The 19,980-nt window shown below is 43.3% G+C and overlaps 1 protein-coding gene across 10 annotated transcripts in view; it reads right to left on the bottom strand.

Annotated features, from left to right (window-relative positions):
* LOC143037431 (rotatin-like) overlaps window positions 1-19,980 on the bottom strand; it is a 463,326-nt gene that overhangs the window by 317,090 nt on the left and 126,256 nt on the right. For all 10 annotated transcript variants that reach the window (XM_076205620.1, XM_076205622.1, XM_076205623.1 and 7 more), the window contains 4 exons: window positions 17,460-17,612; window positions 16,839-17,281; window positions 6,035-6,188; window positions 5,132-5,341 (listed from right to left, as the gene is read on the bottom strand). In XM_076205620.1, coding sequence (XP_076061735.1) covers window positions 5,132-5,341; window positions 6,035-6,188; window positions 16,839-17,281; window positions 17,460-17,612 — 960 coding nt within the window. The remainder of the gene's footprint in view (window positions 1-5,131; window positions 5,342-6,034; window positions 6,189-16,838; window positions 17,282-17,459; window positions 17,613-19,980) is intronic.

Raw genomic sequence — 19,980 nt, 5'->3', positions numbered from 1 at the left:
TGGAGTGTATTCAGGGATGGAATGGATGGGAATGATTTTATGCCTTTTCCTTTTTGGCTACCTTCCTTGTAAGGGGGAAAAAGCCTTGGTATATGTATGTATGTATATATATATATATATATATATATATATATATATATATCACACAAGAAACCTACAGTCGGAGAAAATAAACTTCAAATGAAAGAAGATTCTATATTTCAGCTACCAATTGTAGCCCTCTTCAGGAAAGTACATAAGACAGAGGACAAATGGGACTTATAAGCTATAGATACAAAAAAAAAGAGAGGGAACATGGACTGATGGCATTACTCCGAAGCGAGATAAGATGAGGTGGGAGGGAAGGGTGAGGGTGATGTGGAGGGGGACTGTAAGCTTTGAACAAGCCTACTAACTACTGCTCGGCAAATAATGTTAGGAGTCCACTGCCCTTTAGACCTATTAATGTTGGGGCACTTCTCAATTAATGATGATTCAACAATTTTCCTCCTCAAACCGCAATGGGACTTGAACACTAATCCGGCTTTACCCAAGTCGAAAGAATGATTCTTATTTTAAGCATGAAGAAATACAGCTGACTTTTCCTGCCCATACCTAAATCTTTTATGTTCTGCCAATCTAGTGTTCAACTCTCTCCTGGTTTGACCCAAGTACACCAAATCACAATCTTGGCAGGGCAAACAGTAAACACCAGGTGACTTTACTTCCTTCAGTTTTTGTTGAACATTCACAATTTGCTTACACATGGTGCTGGGATAGTGATAGGCAATAGTGAGACACTCATACGGAAACAACTTGGTAAAAGAACTGATGGTTTTACTATAAGGAAATTTTAAGATATCTTTAGAAGAGCGGTGATGACTAGAGGGGACAGAAATTTTGAAATGGCTGGCTCTTGCCTTACCATGTGCTTGGTCCAGAAACCAAGGTGGATATGCCAACTTCTTAAGTTGACATTTGATCACCTTAATTTCTTGGTCCAGAAATTGAGGACTGTATATCCTGAAAGCCCTCAAGAAAAGACCAGAGGCAACACTTTTCTTAACATTATCAGGGTGATTACTAAAAAAGTGAAGATAACTCCCATCCATCCATCTCATCCTTGGTAGTGGTCCTGGAGCCGCAGCGTCTACGTCATGGGACCATCCCCCAATCCCAAGAGTTGGGAGCCAAACGGCGGCAACCAGCCCTGGCCACCAGCTCTACAAAGATGGCACCGATCCCCGAGAGTAGCTACGACTGCCTTGGGGAGTACCACAATCCTTTTTCTCAACATGCAATGTTACGTTTTTTCTGCACCGAGGGGTGATTTTCCAGCGATCACCCCTCTTCTTCTACTTTTAGCTGGAGATGTAGAGAGCAATCCTGGGCCCACCACAAAATACACATGCCCAACATGCTCTAAACCCATTACTTCGAGCAGACAGACAAAGGGCTCAGTTCAGTGCAAAAACTGGGCCCACCTCACTTGTACAACACTTGCTGACACAAACCAATATACAAACACTTGGACATGTTCTACCTGCCCTCCAGTAGCCCCACTCCCACCTCCCCAACCACAGCCAGCACCCTTACCCACTCCCAATTTCCCTTTGCCCTTATCCCCAATCAGTACTCCCCTTCCTTTGTCCCCAATCTCTCCTTTCCCCCCCCCCTCTAACCCAGATCCTATACCTTCCCCATTAACACCCCAACCTCAACCCCAAACAGCAACATACAACACATACAGAACACACAACATCAACATATTACAACACAACATTGTTGGTATTAACACGAAAAAACATGAACTCGAACACTTTCTTAAACAACACAACATACACATTGCAATTATACAAGAAACAAAACTAAGACACTCACACAAAACACCATCATTTCATAATTACACCACCATCAGACAAGACTGGACCGACGGCAATGGTGGTGGACTCATCACCCTGATCCACCACTCCATCTGTTTTGTGGATACAAGTGCCACAACCAAAATTCTCTTCCCTACCACAGATAACACAACAGAAATCCAATCCATTCGAATCCACACAGGCAACAAATCAACACTGACAATAGTTAACATGTACATTCCCCCCCAATTGTCCCCCACAGTTCCAAACACCTTCAGGTCTCAATTTAGCCAACTAGCCTCAATCTCCAACCTGATCATGGGTGGTGACTTCAACGCCAAGTCATCTACCTGGTATTTCGACAACCCTGACACAGACAGAGGGCTTGATATACAGACTCAGTTTGACTCATTGACTATCATGAACAACACACATAATCATACACATATCCCACACCAAGCCCTCTACACTCCCTCCTCTCCTGATATCACCTTTTGCTCCCCCTGCCTAACCCCAACAACATCATGGAGAGTGGTTGGAACCCTTTTGATGCTATCTCCCGCCACAAACTAACAAATAAAATATATAACACAGACATGTTCAATAACACCAAAAGATGGCTGGCCAATTATCTGGCAGGTAGGAATGCTTACGTGTCATATAATGGCCAATCATTGCACATCAGAAACATTAAGAATGGAGTACCACAGGGCTCTGTTCTATCCCCCACGCTCTTTAATCTATACATGCATGACTTACCCACACCAGACAACTCAGAAATACAAATCTCTTCCTATGCAGACGACATAACAATCACATGCACACATCGTAACACAGACAAAGCTGCAGAAATAATCCAGCCATACCTTGATACACTCAACACATGGTTCATCACAAACAGACTCAAAATAGCTCCAACCAAATCTACAGCAACACTTCTCACCAACTGGGCAAAAGAACACAAATACATACCTCATCTCTACATCAACAACACTCTAATACCACACACAAACACACCCAAAATTCTTGGTGTAACATACGATACATCCATGTCTTTCAAACAACACATCACAAATATAAAAAACAAATGCACACCTAGACTTAACGCACTTAAGTCAATCACTGGAACAACATTTGGACAAAACAAAGAAACTAATACAACAATATACAAACAATGCATACGCTCAGTGATGAATTATGCAAGTCCTGCATGGGCTCCTAATCTCAGTGAGACACACCACAACACCCTTCAAATCATACAAAACAAAGCCCTAAAAACAATTACAGGCTGCACAAATACAACACCTACAGTCCATTTACACCATGAAACAAAAGTCCTCAAAGTCAAGGACCACCTCGACATGAGAGGCACACAAACACTTGCCGCAGCCACCACAAACACATCACACCCGCTACACTACATAGCAGAACACCCACACACACCAAGAAACATTAACCACTTCAGTACGGGACTTAAATCTCGCGGGCAGCAGCCAATGCCAGCCGTATGACGTGTCGTAATAATACTCGCATCATAAAATATAGTCACCGCTTATATCGATCGTTCTCTCTTTCACCCGCGAATTTTGAAAACCACAGAGAATGGGATTCAGGGCGCATTTGGGAGAATGTAAAAACACAGGGGCGACTACAATAAATATAATCAAGACGCCGATATGGCAGCGTCGCGAATCCACTTGCTCCTCATGACGCCTACGTGTGCGGCACCGTATGGAAGGGGTTAAAACAACACCCAAAGACCTGTATTACACACAGATACAGACGCTCCTCTACTTACGTTCATTTGTTTTACGTTTTTTCGATTTTACGTTTGAACTGACTGGGAAAGAAAGGAGAAAAAAAAAAAAAAAAAAAAAAAAAAAAACTAGTGAATTTCTTAGTTTAGCGCGCTCTCCGTAGTTCAAACGATACTTACGCATGACGCTGCGTCCATTGTTTACATGGCACAAATGTTATAAGTATTTCCATGCGTATGTTAAGTTTACAGGTACGAATATTGCAGAGGACATTACACCATAAAACTCTACGGGAATGAAACATACAAAATCGGATTAACCTAACATTTCGGTTAATCGGACATTTCTAATCCTCCTTGGAGTTCGTATAAGTGGAAGTTTACTGTATTTTACAATGTTATGTGTATAATTAATGATTTAGGGGTGTTTTATAAGATACGGTAATAGAATTTACGGATGTATAGTACAGTATGAACGGTCATACATTACTAGAACGTATAGTAACAACTTACGTTCATTTTCAACTTACGTTCAGCCGTTCCGAACGTAACTAAAACGTAAGTTGAGGAGCTTCTGTACTCTCTTCTCTTCCTCCACAACCACCAAATACCAGCCTCCTTTAACATATTCATAATCATATCACTCACCGCTCCATTAACACACTGAAAGACAACACACTGCTGCATGCCAGACCCCCTGATATCCACCCTTCTAAATCCTCTCTCCCAAGAAAGGACAGAGTCCACCTGGCCAGACTGCGGTGCGGCCACCACCCAGCACTTCTAAGCTACCAGAAGAGGCTGGATGACCACATTGTGAACAGCTGCCCAGGATGTAACACTTCACCACATACAATACAACACATAATGGAAGACTGTATTATACACAATCATGCACGCAAACAACACAACATACACTCTATAAAGGATTTGTGGGAAAACCCAGTTTCAGCTGTGGCATTCCTTGGGGAGACGGGACTGCTCGGACAGACAGTCTAGGGAACGACACCAACAACAAATCCTTGGTAGCCCCCTCATGTTCACTCCTTCCACCTCTGCCTTCCACATCTCTTTCACTAATCTTTCTTCACTCATTCTTTCCATGTGTCCAAACCATCCTAATACTCTTTCATCAATCCTATCTTCCAACTCCCTTTCCAACCCCATTCTCTTACTCACATCTTCGTTTCTTAGTAACCCCTACCATACTTCTCAGGTACCTCATCTCAAACACATTCAAACTCATCCTCTCTTGCTCTGTTATGTTCCATGTCTGCCCCATACAGTGCTGTTGGCACAATCATTCTTTTATACAATCTCCTTTTAGCATCCATTCCTAAATGTCTTTTTCTCATTACTGAGTGGCACGAGCATTTCCCCTGGAATCACTTGCGGATCAGTAAGGTCATGGGACAGCCTGAGAAGAGGTGAGGACAAGAGGAGTGAGGACTACTTCCTAACAAGAAGTAACAACAGTAAAATATATCTGACCTTAAAAAATTAATTTAATTGCATTTTTCAACTATCAACTCACCTGCTTCTTTTCCTCTGTTTTCTCACTTTTGCAAAATGTAGCCATGAGATTAAGAACTGCCTTGCCAAGAACATTCCTCCTGGATGCAAGACACACAATAATACTCTGATTAGCCCTCATGCAATCTTCAAGTTTGGCTCTGATGACTGGAGTTATGAGAGGTTCAGCTCGCAGAAGTCCCAAAGTAATTCCTTCTGCCATTACAGATACCTATTATATAGAAATAAAATTGATAGACTAGAAACAAAGAGAATTTAATTCTAATCCCTATAATGGTGTCCAACATAATCAATTTTGCTGTAGCAAATACCAGATAATCTTATACAGATGAGGGGTAAACCCCACAGATTCTTGATCAATAGAGATCTCATTCAGAATGAGGTTTGCTCCATGTTGATTGAATAATATCTACCAATACACCAAAAGGCTCCTTCCTTCTTATAAGGGAGATAGCCAGGACAATAATGTATTTGCCGCAAAAAGTATGCTTTAGTATTGAAGGAGTTAATATCTATCTATATACCAAAAGGGAGGTAGCCGAAGCCAAAAGTCATATATCCACTTCCACCCATTCCACTCCCATCCACCACCCTTTCCTCCCTCTCATCTTAGCTCCTCATGGATGACGGGTCATCCCTGTATCCTGCCCACTGCACTGGGTCAGAAGCAATGCAGCAAGAAACAGTGCATCCACACCAAGGCCACTTCACTTAATCCATCTTCAGAATGGAATTATTTCATAATAGTGGTGTGAAAAAAGATTTTCCAAAACAATGGTTGCTGAAAGAATGGACCTTTACTGTAACCCACTTCTTGAGACAAGGTCAGTGAGGTACAGTAATTCAAACAGTGGGGCCCATCAGTCAGGGAAAAAAAATATATATATATATATCAATGACTTACCTCAAGATTCTTATCCACCATCCCAGAGCCAATAATAATCTTCATTATTTCTCTATCAAGAATAATTTCAACTCTTCCAGCCTTAGTTAGTTTTGTGTTGCATGCCTGGGAGACTCCTACATTCTCTGTCACCAGTCGTAATACAGATTTGTACCTGTTGTGATGCAAGTGGTTGAGAAAACCAGGCAGATCCAAAACATAAATCATTCAAAATATTTCCATGCCTCTGTTCTTTTCCTCAATTCCTTTAGTTTGAAAGCTACTTCTTATCTACATGAAATTGTCTACTATTAATAAGAACAATATATTCATACAGAAAGCCAATATAAGATTATCCAAGACCATTTCACACCTTAAGCTGAGATTGCTTTCATGAACAAAACTAGCACATTGCAGGAAAATGGCATGTAGGTTAAGGGAAAAAAAAAAATTAGATACATAAACCAAAGGCTTTTTCCCCCTTACAAGGGAGGTAGCCAAAAAACAAAGGCACAAAAACCACTCCCACAAATTCCAACCCCTACATACTCCACTCCACTCTACCTTCTTCCCTCCCTCTTATCTTAGCACCTCCTGGATGACGGGTCATCCCTGCATCTTGTCCACTACCCTGGGTCAGAAGTAGTATTGCAAAACACAGCACATCCACAGCAGGACCGCTTCATTAAATCAGCGACCCTCCCCCCTCTCCGTCCCCTCATGCAGAAAAGGAGAAGACGGGGAGAAACCCCTTCGGGCTGTGTCAATTTTTTTCTCATACATACTACCTCACTCCCCATCCCCCACCCACTCCCCCTCATGCATCACAGCATTATCCATACACAACCATTCTCCATTAACCTCTATCTTCTGTCCTCTCCTGTCCTTCCTCAACAGACATTCCCCTCTTTCCCAATGCCCCTTTTACCCCATCCATTCATCTAATGTTTTCTTTTGTGGTCTGATTAGTGTATTCAGGGATGGAATGGGTGGGAGCGATTTTATGCCTTTTCCTTTTTGGCTACCTCCCTTGTAAGGGGGAAAAAGCCTTGGTATATGTATGTATGTATTCATCTAATAAACAAATAAATAATAATAATAATAAATAATATTTTATCTCTTCTCTTTTACTTTCATCTGTACCACATCACATTAAAAGACCCAAACCTTAGGGTTCTGGTTGGAAGTCTCCGAGACCCTCTTATGTCACAGATATGTGAGAAAGCTTTAGGAAAAGGCAAGGATGTTTTTTTTGGCCTTTATGAATTTGGAAAATGCTTATGACAGGGTAAACAGGAAGGCACTATGGGAGGTATTACAGATATATGGGATAGGAAGAAAGCTGTTAAAAGCAGTCAAGAGTTTTTACGAGAGTAGTAGAGCCTGTGATTCACCATGGTCTTGGATCACATGCTGGACTCATGATTGACAGTTATTAACCTCCTAGATGAGAGCTCAGAGCTTGTATGACCGACCTATGGCTAATATTGTGACCTTACATGCACACACACCCCAACTCTCTGCCCACGAGAGTTAGAGTAACGCCCCCCCGCGCAGTGATACTGAAATTATTTCAGCCCTGGGAGAGAGTCCAACCTGGACTGCCATTGTGGCAGGTGAGAACTCTAACCACAGCACCAAGAGGTTAGAATCAGAGAGAGTAAGTGGTTTAAGGTGAAGGCGGAACTTTAACAGGGATGTGTTATGTCGCCTTGGCAGTTCAATTTATATGTGGATGAGGTGGTGCAAGAGATGCAAGGGTAGTGGGTTGGGGATTGGAGATGGTTAAAGAAAATGGAAACAACTGGGACATAAGCCAGTTGTTGTTTGCTGATGACACTGCTTGTGGTAGGATCAAAGAAGGGATTAAGGAAGTTAATAACAGAGTTTGGGAAAGTGTGTGAGAGAGGGAAGTTAAAGATAAATGTGTGTAAAAGTAAGGTTAGAATAATAACCTAACCATTGTTTTTTGGCTACCTCCCTTGTAAGAGAGAAAAAGCCTTTGGTATATGTATATGTAAAAGTAAGGTGATGAAATGTACAAAGGGAGAAAGTGGCAGCAGACTGGAAGTGAGTATTAAGGGAGAAAGACTGGAGGAAGTGGATAGTTTTAGATACTTGGGTGCGAATGTGGCAGGAGAGGGAGGAGTGGAGGTAGAATGTAGATTGAAAGAAATAGACATTTGGTAATGAATGCCTAAAGGAGGGTGTATGAAGGAGTGAATGTGCCAACAGCACTGTATGGGGCAAAAACATGGAACATGAGAGAGGAAGAGAGGATGAGTATGAATGTGTTTAAGATGAGGTTTCTGAGTACTAGGGGTTACTAAGCTGGATGGAGTGAGAGATGAGGTTATGAGGAGAGCAGGGGTTGGAAAAGAAGTTGGGAGATAGGGTTGATGAATGAGTATTGGGATGGTTTGGACACATGGAAACAATGAGTAAAGAAAGATTAGTAAAAGAGATGTGGAAGGCAGAGGTGGAAGAAGTGAAGATGAGGGGGTGACCAAATATGAGATGGATGGATGGGATAAAAGGGTTATTGGGAAAGAAGGGGAATGTCTGTTGAGGAAGGATGGGAGAGGGCAGAAGATAGGGGTAAATGTAGAATGGTTGTGTATGGACAATGCTGTGATGCATGGAAGGGAGTGGTAGGGATGAGGGGAGGGAGTATGTGTGAATGATATTTCGACACAGCCCAAAGGGATTTCTCCCCGTCTTCTCTTTTTCTGCATGAGGGACGGAGAGGGTGGGTCGCTGATTAAATGAAGCAGTCTTGCTGTGGATGTATTGTGTCTTGCTACACTGTTTTCTGACCCAGGACAGTGGACGAGATGCAGGGATGACCTGTAATCCAGGAGGAGCCAAGATAAGAGGGAGGGAGGGTGCTGAGAGTGGAGTATGTGGGGATGGAATGGGTGGAAGTGAATTTTATGCCTTTGGTTTTTGGCTACCTCCCTTGCAAAGGGAAAATAGTCATTGATATATGTATGTAAAAAATATTAATAATCAATAAATAAATGCATACGTATACCAAGAGCTTTTTTCCCCTTACAAGGGAGGTAGCCGAAGTCAAACGCATAAATCCCCTCACACCCATTTCATCCCTACATACTCCACTCCCATTCACCACCCCTCCAATTCTTTTCTTGACTCGTGGAAAACAGGTCATCCCTACACCTTGCCCACTGCCCTAGGTCAGAAGCAATGTACCAAGATAAAGAACATTAACATTTAGGCTGCTTCATTTAACTGGTGACCCCTACTCTCCACCCCTCATACAGAAAAAAAGGTGGGGAGAAATCCCTTTGGGCTGCATCAAAATATCATTCATACATACTCCCTAACCCCATTCCCCACCCACTCCCTTCCATGCATCACAGCATCATCCATACACAACCATTCTCCACACACCTCAATCTTTTGTCTTCTCCCTTCCTTCTTCAACAGACACTCCCCTCTTACCCCATCCATCCATCTAAACCTTTGTCACCCCCTCATGTTCACTTCCTCCACCCCTGCCATCCTAATACTCTTTCATCAACCCTATCTCCCAACTCCCTTTCCACCCCCGCTCTCCTCACCTTATTTCTCACTCTATCCAGCCTTGTAAACCCCATCATACTTCTCAGACACCTTATCTCAAACACATTCAAACTAATCCTCACTTCCTCTTTTATGTTCCATGTTTCTGCCCCATACAGTGCTGTTGGCACAATCACTCCTTCATACAATCTCCTCTTAGCCTCCATTCCCAAATGTCTATTTCTTATTACACTTTTTAATCCATTAACCCCTTCCATACGGTGCCGCACACGTAGGCGTCATGAGGAGCAAGTGGATTCGCGACGCTGCCATATCGGCGTCTTGATTATATTTATTGTAGTCGCCCCTGTGTTTTTACATTCTCCCAAATGCGCCCTTAATCCCATTCTCTGTGGTTTTCAAAATTCGCGGGTGAAAGAGAGAACGATCGATATAAGCGGCGACTATATTTTATGATGCGAATATTATTTCGTTACGTCGTACGGCTGGCATTGGCTGCTGCCCGCGAGATTTAAGTCCCGTATTGAAGTGGTTAAGGCATTTACTTGCTTCTCTCAATCTACATTCTACCTCCACCCCCCTCCCTTTCCTGCCACATTTGCACCCAATGATCTCAAGCTATCCACTTCCTCTAGTCTCTCTCCCTTAATATTCACTTCCAGTATGCTGCCACTTTCTCCCCTTGTACATCTCATCACCTTACTTTTACTCACCTTGATTTTCAACTTCCTTCTTTTGCGCACCTTCCCAAACTCCACCACTAACCTCCTTAATACCTCCTCTGATCCTGCTACAAACCCAGCATTGTCAGCAAAGAGCAACTGCTCCATCTCCCAGTTTTCTCCATTTTCTTTAACCATCTCCAATCCCTGGCCCAGTAACCTTGCATTTACATCTTGCACCACCCCATGCATGTATAGATTGAACAGCCAAAGCAACTTAACATGTCCCTGGCAGTCCCACTTTTACCTCACATCACTCACTCTCTCCATTTCTGATCCTAACACAGGCTTTACTACTCCAGTAAAAACTCTTGACTGCTCTTAACGGCTTTCCTACTATTACATATATATGAAGGATGTTTTTTGGGCTTTTATGGATCTGGAAAAGGCTTATGATAGGGTAGACAGAAAGGCACTGTGGGAGGTTATGCAGATATATGGGATAGGAGGAAAGCTTCTAGGAGCTGTCAAGAGTTTTTATGAGAGTAGTAGAGCTTGTGTCAGGTTTGGAAATGGAGAGAGTGAGTGGTTCGAGGTAAAGGTGGGACTTCGTCAAGGATGCGTTATGTCGCCCTGGTTGTTCAACTTATACATGGATGGGGTAGCGCGAGAGGTAAATGCAAGGGTAGTGGGTCAGGGATTAGAGATGGTTAAAGAAAATGGAGAAAAGTGGGAGGTGAGCCAGCTGTTGTTTGCTGACAACACTGCGCTTGTGGCACGATTGGAGGAGGGATTGAGGAAGTTGGTGACAGAGTTTGGGAGAGTATTTGATAGAGGAAAGCTAAAGATAAATGTGGGTAAAAGTAAGGTGATGAGATGTACAAGGGGTGAAAGTGGCAGTAGACTGGAAGTGAGCATTAACCCCTTCCATACGGTGCCGCACACGTAGGCGTCATGAGGAGCAAGTGGATTCGCGACGCTGCCATATCGGCGTCTTGATTATATCTATTGTAGTCGCCCCTGTGTTTTTACATTCTCCCAAATGCGCCCTGAATCCCATTCTCTGTGGTTTTCAAAATTCGCGGGTGAAAGAGAGAACGATCGATATAAGCGGTGACTATATTTTATGATGCGAATATTATTACGTTACGTCATACGGCTGGCATTGGCTGCTGCCCGCGAGATTTAAGTCCCGTACTGAAGTGGTTAAGGGAGAGCGACTGGAGGAAGTGGATAGTTTTAGATACTTGGGTGCAAATGTGGCAGGAAAAGGTGGAGTGAAGGTGGAGGTAGAATGAAGATTGAGAGAAGCGAGTAAATGCCTTGGTGGATTGAAAAGTGTAATGAGGAATAGACTTTGGGAATGGATGATAAGAGGAGACTGCATGAAGGAGTGATTGTGCCAAAAGCACTGTATGGGGCAGAAACATGGAACATAAGAGAGGAAGAGAGAAGGAGTTTGAATGTGTTTGAGATGAGGTGTCTGAGAAGTATGATGGGGGTTACTAGGCTAGATAGAGTGAGAAATGAGGAGGTGAGAAGGAGAACAGGGGTGGAAAGGGAGTTGGGAGATAGGGTTGATGAAAGAGTATTAGGATGGTTTGGACACATGGAAAGAATGAGTGAATTAAGACTAGTAAAAGAGGTATGGAAGGCAGATGTGGAGGGAGTGAACACGAGGGGACGTCCTAGGATGAGGTGGATGGATGGGGTGAAGGGGGCTTTGGGGAAGAGGGGAATGTCTGTTGAGGAAGGATGGGAGAGGACAGAAGACAGGGGTGAATGGAGAATGGTTGTATATGGATGATGTTGTGATGCATGAGGTGGAATGGGCGGGGGGATGGGGGGTGAGGTAGTATGTGTGAGCAAAATTTGACACAGCCCGAAGGGATTTCTCCCCGTCTTCTCCTTTTATGCATGGGGTGACGGAGAGGGGGGGTCGCCGATTTAATGAAGCGGCCTTGCTGTGGATGTGCTGTGTCTTGCAACACTGTTTCTGACCCAGGGCAGTGGACAAGGTGCAGGGATGACCCGACATCCGACCTAGATATGGATCAAAAGGTCTCCTGTCGGCATGCTCCGCCTTTGTAATCCTTTGTAAGAGGGAGGGTGGAGGGGTGTGGAGTGTATTCAGGTATGGAATGGGTGGGAATGATTTTATGCCTTTTCCTTTTTGGCTACCTCCCTTGTAAGGGGGAAAAAGCCTTGGTATATGTATGTATGTACATATATATGCAATACCTCCCACAGTGCCTTCCTGTCTACCCTATCACAAGCCTTTTCCAAATCCATAAAGGCACAAAGCACATCCTTACTTTTTCCTAAAGTTTTCTCATATCCCTGCATTACCACAAAAATCTGATCCTAGCAATCCCTACCTGTCCTAAACCCACACTGTTTCTCATCAAGTACTCCCTCTGTTCCTCTCCTATTCCCCTTAAGTAAAACCCTCTCATAAGCCTTCCCAGCTACACTCAACAATCTGATCCCTCTGAAATTACTACACTCACACTTGTCTCCTTTTCCTTTGTAAAGCAGAACTATACAGGCACTCCTCCAGTCCTCCGGCACTCTGCCTTCATTTAGACAAACATTAAACAACTTCACCAGCAACACCATCATCAGTGTACCTCCCTTTTTTATACACTCCACATGACACCCATTTAACCCAGGTGCCTTACTTGCTCTCATTATTTTAATAACTGCTTTCACATCATTGTTCCTTGTTTCTCCTCCATTTTCCTCATTCATCACTGTCATTTTCCTAGTGCTTCCCACTGCAACTACCTTTCCCTCCCTATCCTCCTTCACATTTAACAACTCCCTAAAATATTTTGCCCATCTTCCTCTTACTGCCTTCTCTTCCATTATCATCTCTCTATCAACACCTTTTACCTTTTCTTCTCTACTTAATTCGCCTTCCCTTCCTCTTAATTTCCTTCCAAAACATCTTTTTATTACTTTCAAAATTTTCTGCCATACTTTTAACCCATTTCACATCTTGCTCTCCTTTTTGCCTTCTTTATCTTACGCTTTATTTCTCTTCTCTTTTCTTTATACCTCTCATATGATTATCTTCTACTTTGCAGCCAATTTTTTTTTTCTCCTTTTTGTTTAGGAATGTCCCCTGTGGGGCTATAAGGAGAAGGATGCCTAGTCCCAATCCCCGTCCCTTTCTTCTCGCCTCTTACGATCCAAGTGAGAATACTTGGTGGCAGTATTCTTTTCCCCCACCACAAAAAAAGAATACTCAGAGAAATGGTACAGGACAGCAACATGGGGTTGGGGGACAGCATAACGGAAGGACAGTCGAAGTATAAAAGTGTCATCATTTCTCTATGAACAGAGTTTTCCTCTATCATAGACAAAATGATGTGTGTTTCTGGTCCGTAGGGGTGCCCCATATAGACCCTAAAGTATCAACTGCATGCTACTTTGCCACAATAACAAGCAGCCAATACCCCAGGCCAGTGGACAAGGTACAGGGATGACCCGTCATCCAGGAGGTGCTCAGATAAGTGGGAGGGTGGAGGGGTGTGGAGTGTATTCAGGGATGGAATGGGTGGAAATGATTTTATGCCTTTCCCTTTTTGGCTACCTCCCTTGTAAGGGGGAAAAAGCCTTGGTATATGTATGTATGCAGCCAATTTGTGAATGCTTGTTTCTTCTCTTCTACAACTTTCTTTGCTTCATCATCCCACCACTCACTACCCTTCCTTCTATTTCCTGCTGTCCTTGTTCCACACACAATCCTTGCACACTTTGTGACTCCCTCCTTGAACCATCCCCATTCCTCCTCCACTCCTAGCTCTACTCTATCCTTCAATCCCTCTCACTCCTCTCTCAGCTTCTTCTTGTACTCCTTCTCCTTTTCATTTAAAGAGTTCACTCTAAGCACCTCCCTACCTTTTGTCCTTTTCCTCTTTCTCCATCTATCCTCCACTCTCAACTTACCTTCCACTAAAAATGATCTGATATTCCCCCATTCTCTCCCTTAGCACATGGACATCCTTAACTCTTCCTATTCTACTCCTATCTACCACTACATAGTCCATTAATGCTCTATCTACCATCCTTCCATCCACCACCCTTTCCCATGTGTACTTATGCTTAACTTTCTTCCAAAACACTGTATTTGCTATCATCAACTCTCTAGACACATCACCATCAACTCTCCACTACGATTCTTTCCTGGAACTCCACATTTCCCAACCACTCCGTCAATTGGTTCATTTCCTACCCTAGCATTAAGGTCTCCCAAAAGTACTACATTGACATTCCTCCCTAATCCCTCTATGCACTCATTTAAATCTATCCAAAGAGCCTCCCTTTCTTCTACACTCTTCTCACTACCAGGCCCATATGCACTTACAAAAACTCACATCTCCTTTCCCAGTTTCACCTTCATCCACATTACTAAATAATACATACATATACCAAGGCTTTTTCCCCCTTACAAGGGAGGTAGCCAAAAAGGAAAAGGCATAAAATCATTCCCACCCATTCCATACTTGAATACACTCCACACCCCTCCACCCTCCCTCTTATCTTAGCACCTCCTGGATGACGGGTCATCCCTGCACCTTGTCCACTGCCCTGGGTCAGAAGCAGTGTCGCAAGACACAGCACACCCACAGCAAGGCCACTTCATTAAACCGGCGACCCCCCCCCCCTATGCATAAAGGAGAAGACGGGGAGAAATCCCTTCGGGCTGCGTCAAAATTTGAATAATAAAATAAATAATAATGATAATAATACATACATACATATACCAAGGCTTTTTCCCCCTTCCAAAGGAGGTAGCCAAAAAGGGAAAGGCATAAAAACACTCCCACCCATTTCATCCCTAAATACACTCCACACCCCTCCCACCCTTCCTCTCATCTGAGCACCTCCTGGATGACGGGTCATCCCTGCACCCTGCCCACCGCCCTGGGTCAGAAGCAGTGTCGCAAGACACAGTACATCCACAGCGAGGCCGCTTCATTTAATCGGCGACCCCCCCTCTCCGTCCCCCTTTGCATATAAGGCGAGGACGGGGAGAAATCCCTTCGGGCTGCGTCAAAATTTACTCACACATACTACCCCACCCCCCACTTCCCCGCCCATTCCTCCTCATGCAGTCACAACATCATCCATATACAACCATTCTCCACTCACCTCTGTCTTCCGTCCTCTCCCTTCCTTCCTCAACAGACATTCCCCTTTTCCCCAAAGCCCCCTTCACCCCATCCATCCACCTCATCCTAGGACGTCCCCTCATGTTCACTCCCTCCACATCTGCCTTCCATACCTCTTTTACTAGTCTTTCTTCACTCATTCTTTCCATGTGTCCAAACCATCCTAATATTCTTTCATCAACCCTATCTCCCAAATCCTTTTTCACCCCTGTTCTCCTCCTCACCTCCTCATTTCTCACTCTATCTAGCCTAGTAACCCCCACCATACTTCTCAGACACCTCATCTCAAACACATTCAAACTCCTTCTCTCTTCTTCTCTTATGTTCCACGTTTCTGCCCCATACAGTGCTGTTGGCACAATCACTCCTTAATACAGTCTCCTCTTCGCATCCATTCCCAAATGTCTATTCCTCATTACACTCTTTAAACCACCAAGGCATTTACTCGCTTCTCTCAATCTACATTCTACCTCCACCTTCACTCCACCTTTTCCTGCTACACTTGCACCCAAGTATCTAAAACTATCCACTTCCTCCAGTCGCTCTCCCTTAATGTTCACTTCCAGTCTACTGCCACTTTCACCCCTTGTACATCTCATCACCTTACTTTTACCCACATTTATCTTTAGCTTTCTTCTATCACATACTCTCCCAAACTCTGCCACCAGCTTCCTCAATCCCTCCTCTGATCCTGCCACAAGCGCAGTGTCGTCCGCAAACAACAGCTGGCTCACCTCCCACTTTTCTCCATTTTCTTTAACCATCTCCAATCCCTGACTCACTACCCTAGCATTCACCTCTCGCACCACCCCATCCATGTATAAGTTGAACAGCCAGGGCGACATAACGCATCCTTGACGAAGTCCCACCTTTACTTCAAACCACTCACTCTCTCCATTTCTAATCCTAACACATGCTCTACTACTCTCATAAAAACTCTTGACAGCTCCCAAAAGCTTTCCTCCTATCCCATAAATCTGCATAACCTCCCACAGTGCCTTTCTGTCTACCCTATCATAAGCCTTTTCCAGATCCATGAAAGCCCAAAAAACATCCTTCCCCTTTCCTATAGCTTTCTCACATATCTGTCTTACCACAAAGATAATAATAAGAGTAAAATACATACATACTTATACCAAAGGCTTTTTCCCCCTTACACAGGAAGTAGTCAAAAAACAAAGGCATAGAATCCACTCCCACCCATTCCATTCCCTACATACTCCACTCCCCTTTACCCTCTTCCCTCCCTCTTATCTTGGCACCCCCTGGATGATGGGTCATCCCTGCATCTTGTCCACTGGCCTGGGTCAGAAGCAGTGTTGCAAGAGTAAAAATAGATAAATAAATTACCATGTCTTGGTGAAAGGGTTAAAAAGCTGAAAAAGTTACTAATGCATCCATAAACAGAACCTGGGAATTTATTCTTAAAAGCCATACCCAATCACTCGAATGAACTCCTCTGGATGACTGAGAACCTGTTTTATCAGAAGCTGTCCCCTCATAAGCATCTCCTGAGTCAGACCATTCAGACCAGCCTGCTTGGCCAGTCCACGCACCAACTTCTCCACAAACACAGGGCTTTTATGGATTTCTATTGTCTCTATTCCTTTTTTAGCCAAAATTAAGAACTCTTCTATTTCTGAAGATGAAGTTTCCAAAAACTTAAATGCTTGTCTAAGTGATGCAGTAACATATATCAAGGCTTCTATTTCAAAGGCCTTTCTCATTTCACCATTTGGTGGGGTAATAAGTGGGGATGAGGTTTCATGAGCTTTCTTGAAGAACTGGAGTACTGTGGCATGATGATCAGGATATTCCATCATGAACCCAGCATTATACAATAGGAGAGGAACTGCATCCAGTGCTCCTCTGCTGAAAATCTGTCCAAAAATATAAACATTTTATTGTCATAACTATCAGAATATCATGTCTACAAACAATACAATATTCATACTGAAATTATGTCCAATGCTTTTCAGAAATCTCATAGACTAACATATGAATGAAGGCCTAAAAGACATACATAAACCATGCCAAAACTATGATAAGGGTGCTTACTTTTACTGCATAATCTATGGGGACAAATTTCTGCATTATCCAACTTAAAAGAATTCCCCACTGGCAAATCAGAATCTGGCAGAAGCTAATTCTGCTTCCATTTTGACACCTCTGATGTAATGATGAAATTTCTGTATTAAGTCTGGACACTAGCTGTAATAACACAAAGGAAGTAAATATCTTAAAAAAAATAATAATAATACATATATACACATACCCGTCTGGGGTATTGCCTGCATGTTATTGTGGCAAAGTAGCATGCAGTTGATACTTTAGGGTCTATATGGGGTGCCCCTAAGGACCAGAGCCACACATCATTTTGTCTGTGATAGAGGAAAACTCTGTTCAGAGAGAAATTATGACACTTTTATACTACGACTGTCGCTCCGTTATGCTGTTCCCCAACCCCTTGTTACTGTCCTGTACAATTTCTCTGAATATTCATTTCCTTTTTTGCCTACCTACCCTGTGGTGGGGCAAAAGAATACTGCCACCAAGTATTTCCACTTGGATTGTAAGAGGCAAGAAAAACGGGACCAGGTATCCATCTCCTTGTAGCCCCACAGGGGACATTACTAAAAAAAGTAAAGGCATATGGGGGTCTAGGAGTTTTCCAACCAGCACCCTAAGGTTTGGGTCTTTTAATGTGTGTGGATGTGGTACAGATGAGAGTAAAAGGGAAGAGATAGTTAGTATGTTTGTGAGAGGAAAGATAGATGTGTTGGCTTTGAATGAATCTAAGTTGAGAGGGAAGCGCGAGTGTAAGATTGGGAGTGTAAATGGGAGGTTATCAGGAGTGAAGAGATGGCAAGGGAGAGAAGGGGTGGCTATACTAGAAAGTGAAGGGATAGATAAACATGTAGTGGAGTGGAAGGAGGTTTCCTCAAGGATAATGTGGATGAAGGTGAAACTAGGAAAGGAGATGTGGGTTTTTGTAAGTGCATATGAGCCTGGTAGTGAGAAGAGTGTAGAAGAAAGGGAGGCTTTTTGGATAGATTTAACCCCTTCCATACGGTGCCGCATACGTAGGTGGCATGAGGAGCAAGTGGATACGTGAGGCTGCCATATCAGCGTCTTGATTATATTTATTGTAGTTGCCCCTGCGTAATGACATACTCTCTAAACTGTCTTCATCACATTTTCTATGGTTATCAAAATTCAAGGGTGAAAGAGAGAACGATCGATATAAGCGGTGACTATATTTTATGATGCGAGTATTATTACGACACATCGTACATCTGACAGCTAATGCTGCCCGCTAGATTTTGGCCCGGAGTGAAGAGGTTAAATGAGTGCATAAAGAGATTAGGGAGAAATGTCAATGTAATAGTACTGGGAGACCTTAATGCTAGGGTAGGAAATGAACCAATTGATGGAGTGGTTGGGAAATGTGTTCCACGAAAAAATCATTGTGAAGAGTTGACAGTGGGGATGTGTCAAGAAAGAGAGTTGATGATAGCAAATACAGTGTTTCGGAAGAAAGTCAAGCATAAGTACATATGGGAGAGGGTGGTGGATGGAAGGGTGGTAGGTAGAGCGTTAATGGACTATGTAGTGGTAGATAAGAGTATAATAGGAAGAGTTAAGGATGTACATGTGCTAAGGGGAGAGGGTGGGGGAATATCAGATCATTTTTTGATGGAAGGTAAGTTGAGAGTGGAGGATAGATGGAGAAAAAGGAAAAGGACAAAAGGTAGGGAGGTGCTTAGAGTGAACGCTTTAAATGAGAAGGAAAAGGAGAAGGAGTACAAGAAGAATCTGAGGGAGGAGAAAGGGGGAGTGAAGGATAGAGTAAAACTAAGAGTGGAGGAGGAATGGGGATGGTTCAAGGAGGGAGTCATAAAGTGTGCAAAGATGGTAAGTGGAACAAGGACAGGAGGAAATAGAAGGAAGGGTAGTGAGTGGTGGAATGAGGAAACAAAGAAGGTTGTAGAAGAGACGAAGCGAGCTTACACAGATTGCTTACATAATAGGACGATGGAGTCATATGAGAGGTACAAAGAAAAAAAAAAGAGAAGTAAAGCACAAGGTAAAGCAGGCAAAGAGGAGAGCAGATGAGAAATGGGGTAAAAGTGTGACAGAAAATTTTGAAAGTAATAAAAAGATGTTTTGGAAAGAAATTAAGAGAGGAAGAGGAGGCGAATCAAGTAGAGAAGAAAAGGTAAAAGGTGCAGATGGAGAGATGATAATGGAAGAGAAGGCAGTAAGGGGAAGATGGGCAGAATATTTTAGGGAGTTGCTTAATGTGAAGGAGGATAGGGAGGGAAAGATAGCTGCAGTGGGAAATGCTAAGAAAATGACCGTGATGAGTGAGGAAAATGGAGGAGAAATACATACATACATATACCAAGGCTTTTTCCCCCTTACAAGGGAGGTAGCCAAAAAGTATAAGGCATAAAATCATTTCCACCCATTCCATACCTGAATACACTCCACACCCCTCCACCCTCCCTCTTATCTTAGCACCTCCTGGATGACGGGTCATCCCTGCACCTTGTCCACTGCCCTGGTTCAGAAACAG

Source organism: Oratosquilla oratoria, chromosome 22 (genome assembly GCF_046742065.1).
Source record: "Oratosquilla oratoria isolate Oo_2021 chromosome 22, ASM4674206v1, whole genome shotgun sequence".
In the NCBI taxonomy this organism is placed as follows: Eukaryota; Metazoa; Arthropoda; class Malacostraca; order Stomatopoda; family Squillidae; genus Oratosquilla; species Oratosquilla oratoria.
The sequence above is the reverse complement of the archived record's forward strand: the minus strand, read 5'-3'. Positions and strand labels throughout refer to the sequence as shown.